The sequence below is a fragment of the Amblyraja radiata genome, chromosome 5, assembly GCF_010909765.2.
Source record: "Amblyraja radiata isolate CabotCenter1 chromosome 5, sAmbRad1.1.pri, whole genome shotgun sequence".
Lineage (NCBI taxonomy): Eukaryota > Metazoa > Chordata > Chondrichthyes > Rajiformes > Rajidae > Amblyraja > Amblyraja radiata.
Genome location: NC_045960.1, coordinates 20433568 through 20441152, shown reverse-complemented (window position 1 = coordinate 20441152; position 7585 = coordinate 20433568). Strand labels below are relative to the sequence as shown.

The 7585-nt window shown below is 41.6% G+C and overlaps 1 protein-coding gene across 4 annotated transcripts in view; it reads right to left on the bottom strand.

Moving 5' to 3' along the window:
• Positions 1-1652: 1652 nt before the first annotated feature.
• The window catches only part of fbxo9 (F-box protein 9), a 68589-nt gene continuing 62656 nt past the window's right edge, over positions 1653-7585 (bottom strand). For all 4 annotated transcript variants that reach the window (XM_033020687.1, XM_033020688.1, XM_033020689.1 and 1 more), the window contains exons 11-14: positions 7092-7188; positions 6241-6398; positions 2033-2445; positions 1653-1958 (exon numbers count right to left, since the gene is read on the bottom strand). In XM_033020687.1, coding sequence (XP_032876578.1) covers positions 2337-2445; positions 6241-6398; positions 7092-7188 — 364 coding nt within the window. In that variant the 3' untranslated portion in view covers positions 1653-1958; positions 2033-2336. The remainder of the gene's footprint in view (positions 1959-2032; positions 2446-6240; positions 6399-7091; positions 7189-7585) is intronic.

Sequence of the window (7585 nt, the reverse complement as noted above, 5' to 3'; positions counted from 1 at the left end):
CATCAAGTCGACTTTGCCTTTCAATCATGGCTGATCTATCTTTCCCTCCTAACCCCATTCTCCTGCCTTCTCCCCATAACCCCTGATACCCTTACTTATCAAGAATCTATCTATCTCTGCCTTAAAAATATCCATTGACTTGGTCTCCACAGCCCTCTGTGGCAGAATTCCACAGATTCACCACCCGCTGACTAAAGAAATTCCTCATCTCCTTCTGAAGGAATGTCCTAAAATTCTGAGGCTATGACCTCTGGTCCTAGACTCTCCCACCAATGGAAACATCCTCCCTACATTCACAATATCCACGCCTTTCACTATTCGGTAAGTTTCAATGAGGTCCTCCCTCATCCTTCTCAATTGCCTGTACTACAATCTAATAATAATAAATCCAATCTTGTGGTGGAAATATCTCAGAGAATGTCTGAAAGCAAGGTCTTTGGGTAATTCTTCACTCGGGTCAAAAGTGCTCTAGGAGTCAAAGAGGTACAGCAGCATGGAAGCAGGTATCTCGGCCCACTGAGTCCATGCCGACCATCAACTATCCATTTACACTCAACCTTGTTGAAGTTAATTCCACATGCCTGTCAACGTCCCTCTGATGCTACCACTCAGTGCAACTTAGAGTGACCTATAAACCTACTGACCCTCAGTCTTTGGTACGTGGGTAAAACTGGAGCCATCAGGAAACATGCTCTAGTAGTGACTCTAGCAGCTGTGCCATCCGCTTATCCTTTGATTTGCCTCAAGACGTGTTTGAAATCAGAACCGTCTTCGAACGCCAGACACTGCACAAATGTACCACTCAACTAAACTTTCCATCCACCCAGATATACGGCAGCTTCTGGAAAACAAAAAGTTTGCCTTTGTGCCTTTACTTGATTGTAAGCACGTCATTGTGTAGTTTTATTACATTACTTACGTTTGTAAAATTATAATGTATTATATCAAAATGTTATTAAATGTCACACAATTGTGTGTTCATGAGGTTAGTGATTCCATTAAAAATCTCTACATGGCAAATGTTATACATTCTGACTTACACGCTGAACACCACGGTACGATGACGCAGTGGTAGAGTTGCTGCCTTACAGCACCAGAGACCTGGGTTCGATCCTGACAATGGGTGCTGTCTGCATGGAGTTTGTATGTTCTCCCCGTGACCTGTGTGAGTTTTCTCCGGGAACCCTGGTTTCCACCCACACTCCAAAGACATACAGATTTGTCGGCTAATTGGCTTAGAAAAATTGTAAAATTGTCCGTAGTGTGTGCAGTATAGTGTTCGTGTGCAGGGATTGCTGGTCGGCATGGTCTCCTTGTGCCGAAGGGCCTGTTTCCGCACTGTATCTCTAAACTAATTAAAAAGCTTTAAAGATACATCTTAAAGTCCGAGATGAATTCAATTTCAGTAAGGACTACAGTTGAGTTGCTTTGACATTTAGCTATTGCAGTGTGTCCATTTGCCGCCACTTATTTTAAATTAATGAAGATAGCTTGCTTGTTTTTACTCAAAATGACAGGAGAAATTACTGGGACGAGAAAAGTCTTTGATTATACTGGCTGTTTTCTCCAAGGCAGTGTGACGTGCTAGTTAGTATGTGGGCATTTAGCAAATGAAAGAATTTGATGTTGAATTTGAACAAAAACAGCCAGAGTTTTAGTTTAAATCTTTGCAATATATTTAAAATGCCATAGGCTGAGAAACAGAGATTGAAAACACAAAAAACACACAGTAAAACGATTTGGAAGAAAACATTTAGTTACCTCAATATCCAAACATAATTTCAATTTAAGTACATTATAAAAAAAAAATCTAAATCCATTAAAGCTTTGAAGTCAGAAGTCACAATAACATGAATTATTCAACCTGTAATAAAAATGAGACATTTCACTGAAGAATACATTCTGGCAACACAGTGTAAAAATTCTGCCAATATTGATATATGGGCAATAAAATTAAATTTGAAATTTGAAATAATTTAATTGCCACACAACCAAGGTCGGTGGTATTTGGGTTGCCAGCAGCGGTACAATAAAAATGTTACCAATGAGAACAGCTTCAAAGTTTATTCGCTAATATTTATGCAGCCCAAGCCCAATTACAGATTTCTGAATGATAGCATTCGTATCAATGACACAGTGCATTTAAACTTTGATTCAGATTTCAGATATAATTATCTTGCAATATTCCTAGCACCTTTTTTTTTAAAAGCACTCACACAGCAATATCCTATTAAAGCTCAGATTGTAATTCCTTAAGTAGAGTTAATATCATTCTACTCATGCAAAAGGAACTTTACAATGAATATATAAATTGAAACCGACAAGATTAGGTCAAGTTAAAGAGGTGTTTCAGCAAATGTTGTGAAGCTCTTCACACGAGCGAAGAACAAGGGTGTGTACATTTTATCGATGTCAAACGTGGAAACGGCAGTCTCTCCTGATGACCTAAAAATGAAATTTATAAATTAGACACATTCTGCAAACCTTGCAGTAAAAGTAGAATTCCCTAATAATTTTCAATATCAATGTCCCCCCCCCCCCCTCCACCAATACAATCAGTTTCAATAAGGGTCTCGACCCGTAATATCACCTGTCCATGTTCTCCACAGATGCTGCCTGACCCACTGAGCTACTCCAGCACTTTCCTTCTTCTTTTGTAAGCAAGCAGCTGCAGTTCCCTTCTTCTACATGCATTATTTACAACTTGAAGAATGGATGTTTAAATATCAGGAAATAAATTTTTTGAAGCTATTAGTGTAATTTAGTTTTCGTTTGGTGATACAGTGAGGAAACTGGCCCACTGAGCCCACACCAACCAGCGATCCCCATTCACTAGCTTTATCCGACACACACTAGGGCCAATTTGCAATTTTACCAATGCCAATTAACATACAAACTTGTCTGTCTCCAGAACGTGACAGTACCCGTAGTCAGGATTGAACCCGGGTCTCTGGCGGTGTAAGGCAGCAACTCTACCGCTTGATGGGAATTCTTCCACGATTATCTGCAGTCGAGAATGGTAACCAAACCCATTACAGGAAATTCTACCACCCTTTGCTGCCTGAACAGTTTTTCAGTGAACTAGCTCAGTACTTAAATCATCTGATACTTTGAGTGAACCCAATTTTCCCCAAAATAAAATTAATAAATTAAATTTGAGAGGGATAGATCAGCCATGATTGAATGTCAGAGGAGGGCCGAATGGACATATAACCTTTATGGACCGAATGGTCTAATTTTACTCCTATAACTTATGAACCTATCTCAGAAATAAATAAACGTCAATGGCTGAGGAATAGAAGTTCTGTGGATTTGGATTCATGTCCACACTCAATAATTAGCAAAAACCTTCTTCAATAAAAATCACCTGGAATGCACATATTAACCAGCAACAGAAACCTTATGAAGTCCCCAACTCATCCAACAAGTGAATACAACATTCACTCAGCTGAGTTTTAATGAAAGTTAATTTGGAAATTCAGTCATGTTAGAAATACAAACCATGCATACAGCAGTTATTAAACTCTGGGTTCAGATACACTGATGCTGTAGGTATAGTACAAGTGCAGCTTCAACTTGAACTCCGCACGGTGGCGCAGCTGCAGAGTTGCTGCTTTACAGCGCCAGAGACCCAGGATCGATCCTGACTACATGTGTGTACGGAGTTTGTACGTTCTCCCTGTGACCAGAGTGAGTTTTCTCCGGGATCTCTGGTTTCCGCCCACACTCCAAGAACGGACAGATTTATAGGTTAATTGGCTTGGTATAATTGTAAACTGTCCCTAGTGTGTGCAGGATAGAGTTAGTGTGCGGGGATCAACAACGTCCATTCACAGAGCAAAATAGCAACATTATGCAAAGTCACTTCACAACACTAAATTACACCAAAACACATTAGAGGAATTCCAAAGGTTAAGACATTGTCAGTTTAAATGTAGGAATAAGGAAGACACCAGCACTATAGAACATGTTATCAGAGTGTAATTGTCACGAAAAGCTAAAGGCAAAGTTCCACCCAGCCCAGTTGACCTTCACAGGTATGTGGCGACAAGTCAAGCAAAATAATAAAAACAGAAAGTGCTGGAAACAGCAGGCTCGACGACGTACGTGGAAAGAGAAACAAAAATAACCGTTTGAATATGAAGACCTCTTTCGTGAGAATCGCGAAATGGAGAAATATGCAGGTGGGACTGAGAAGGGATGTGGACAATGGGAGTCCCATATCTTTGATATGGTAATGATTTTTACCAGAGGATATGCTGCTTAACTTAGTTTAGTTTATAGATGCAGCAAGGAAACAGGCCCTTTGGCCCAACGAGTCAGTGGCGACCAGCGATCACCTCGTACACTAGCACTATCCTACACACTCGGGATAATTTAAAATTTTACTGATGCTAATTAACCGCCAATCCTTTATGTCTTTGGAGCGTGAGAGGAAACCAAAGCACCCAGAGAAAACCCACGTGATCACACAGAGAAGGTATAAACTCCGCACAGACAGCACCCGTAGTCAGGATCAAACCCAGGCCTCTGGCGCTGTAAGGCAGCAACTCTACCGCTGCACCACTGTGTTGTGCATGCCTACAAAGTTATCGGATGATATGTAAACGAGGACAGTCCGAGAGGTAGAAAGAGAGTGGAAAAACTGCAAAGAGAGCAAGAGAAACAACAAGAAAAAACAACAAGATGAGAGACAAAATAGAGGAGGGGAGAGAGGAGAGGGATGGGGAGGGTATAGGGGGATGGGGGAAGGGGAGGGGGAAGAGGAGAACGATTACACAAAGGAAGCTATAACAAAATGAATATAAAAGCTCTGGAATGCAGAGCTGTAAGTGCTCAGTCTATGCAGTGGAGAGAGCAAAACTGGACCAATGTTACAGATGAATGACTGGAGAAGAAATGGCCACTTCTGATAGTGGGAGTGAGTTGCCTGAAGTTGGTGAATTGGGCAATGACTGCAGAAGCATGCAATGTGCCCAGACAGAAGGCATTGTTCATCAAGCTTGCATTAGGCCCATGTTATATCAGTGCCAGGAAACCACAGGCAAGTTCACAGTGAGAGTAGGATGGAGAGGCAAGAGTCAAGAGTGTTTTATTGTCGTATGGCCCGAAATGGAATAATGAAATTCTTACATGCAGCAGCACAACAGTTGGGTGGCATGTTGGCGCAGGGGTAGAGCTGCTGCCTCACAGTGCCAGAGACCCAGGTTCGATCCTGGCTAAGGGTGCTGTCTGTACGAAGTTAGTACGTTCTCCCTGTGACTTGCGTGGATTTTCTCCGGGTGCTCTGGTTTCCTCCCACACTCCAAAAACATACAAGATTGTAGGTTAATTGGCTTGGTATAATTGTAAATTGTCCCTGGTGTGTGTAGGATAGTGCTGGTGTACGTGCATTGCTGGTTGTCGTGGACTCGATGGGCCAAAGGGCCTGTTCCCGCGCTGTATCTCCAAACCAAACTGAAGCACAACAGTTAGAATATTAAAATTAAAATGGCTGGTGATAGGATGCTCACGGTACTCTTGGTATCAGCATCCCACCAGTGGTATACGGGTGATGCAGGATTGGCTTTGAGAATTATGAACACTGATTACAGACCCATGCAGTATTAGGTAAAACTCAGGCAAGGAGGCCTCCTCCAGATCCCAACCTACTGTACTCTAACTACAGAATCAATGCTCCTCCATGTAAAACCACAAGTAGCAAGGAGATGGAATGCACTCTGGCTGGGGGACTTGAAGGTCATTACTTAGCATGGTTGGTGGTTCCGCTCGACAAAGCCAGCAGCAAAATTAAGACCCAGTCTCACCCCGATCACTCCCTCTTCCCCCTACCCCCATCAGGCAAGAGGTACAGAAGTGTGAAAATGCACACTTCCAGATTCAAGGACAGTTTCTTCCCTGCTGTTATCAGGCAACTGAACCATCCTATCATCAACTAGAGAACGGTCCTGAGCTACTATCTACCAAAAGGAGACCCTCGGACTATCTTTCATCCTCCATCCTAGTGTGTAGGATGTGAAAGCGGGATAACATGGGATACCTGCGTGAATGGTTGATCGTTGGTCGGCGTGGACTCGGTGGGCCGAAGGGCCTGTTTCCACGCTGTATCTCTAAACTAAACAAGAAGTGCTGGTATATTCAAACGATGTGGAACTCTCACCCCCAGTGTCAGAGAGACAAATACATCCTTCTGAAGGAAGATTAGAAAATGCCATTATAAGAGCATGTGTTGATACTCACTTATAGATTACCAGACAAGAGTGATGAAGCCAGACCAGTTTGTTAAATCGCTGTCGACCACTGGAAGTAAGTTGTAACCCAACATGAAAATTATGGTCAATCTCAACAGAAGCAGGAGCTCGACGGTAATATCGGTACTTCTGATATTCTGGCGCCTTCTGTTTTAAAAGTAAATCAAAATTTACACTTCTTTCCAAATCGAATAATAATTCAGAGTTATATCTGCTGCTCTTCATTCTTGATTGCACATTTATATAGTAACTAGAATAAGTAGCTATTTTTTAAATTATAATTTTACACAATTACAGTAAAGGAATACATAATAAAAATTTTAAAAATTGTACATGCTGGATTTCGGAAATAAGACCGGAAAAAGCTGGGTAAACTCAGATCAGGCAGAATCTGCAGAAAGAGAAACAATTAATGTTTCACGCCCGAGACCCTGTATTAGGGTTGTTCCTCTTTCCACACATGCTGCCTGACCTGCTGAATTTCTCCAGCATTTTCTGTATTTAATAACACTAATATTTCATCTCTCTTCCTAGAGTCATAAAGCACGGCCCAACTTGTCCAAACCGACCTGTACACACTCGTCCCATCTGCCTGCATTTGGCCTACATCCCTCCAAACATGTCCTATCCATGTACCTGTCTAAATGCTTCTTAAACGTTGCAATAGTACCTGCCTAATCTACCTCCTCCAGCAGCCTTTTCCATTCACCCACCACCCTGTGTGTAATAAAAGTTACCCCTCGGGTTCCTATTAAATCTCTCCCCCCTCACCTTAAACCGAGGCAGCAACTTTACCGCCACGCCACAGTGTCACCCCTAAACATGTCGTGTAACACCTACCTCCTCTTTCTTCTTCTTTGCCAGAACAACAAATACTTTGGTTTGATTATCGGTTTCCTGGGACAGACGAAAGTGACCAAAGAGGACAGCGTCGATTCTATGAGACATAAAGAAACCACCAGCAATTCAGCCATAAAGTTCCATAACGCTAATGTAACAAACTATTTCACGACAAATTATAATAATATGATTAGGCTTTAAATGTACTTGCTTTATTTTAATGTAGTAACAAGGAACTGTAGATAATGGTTCACAAAAGAAGATATAAATTGCTGGAGTAACTAACTCAGTGGGTCAGGAGGCATCTCTGGAGAACATGGTGACTTTTTGGGTCAGCACCCCTCTCGATTACCACGGGTGTTATTGATCATAATAATAATAATAATAATATATTTTATTGACATTGCACGCCAGTGCAACGAGATTTAGTGTGCCGCTCCACTGATGTACAAGAAAGGTAAATAAATACAATACATAAATAAGCAAGCTGAATT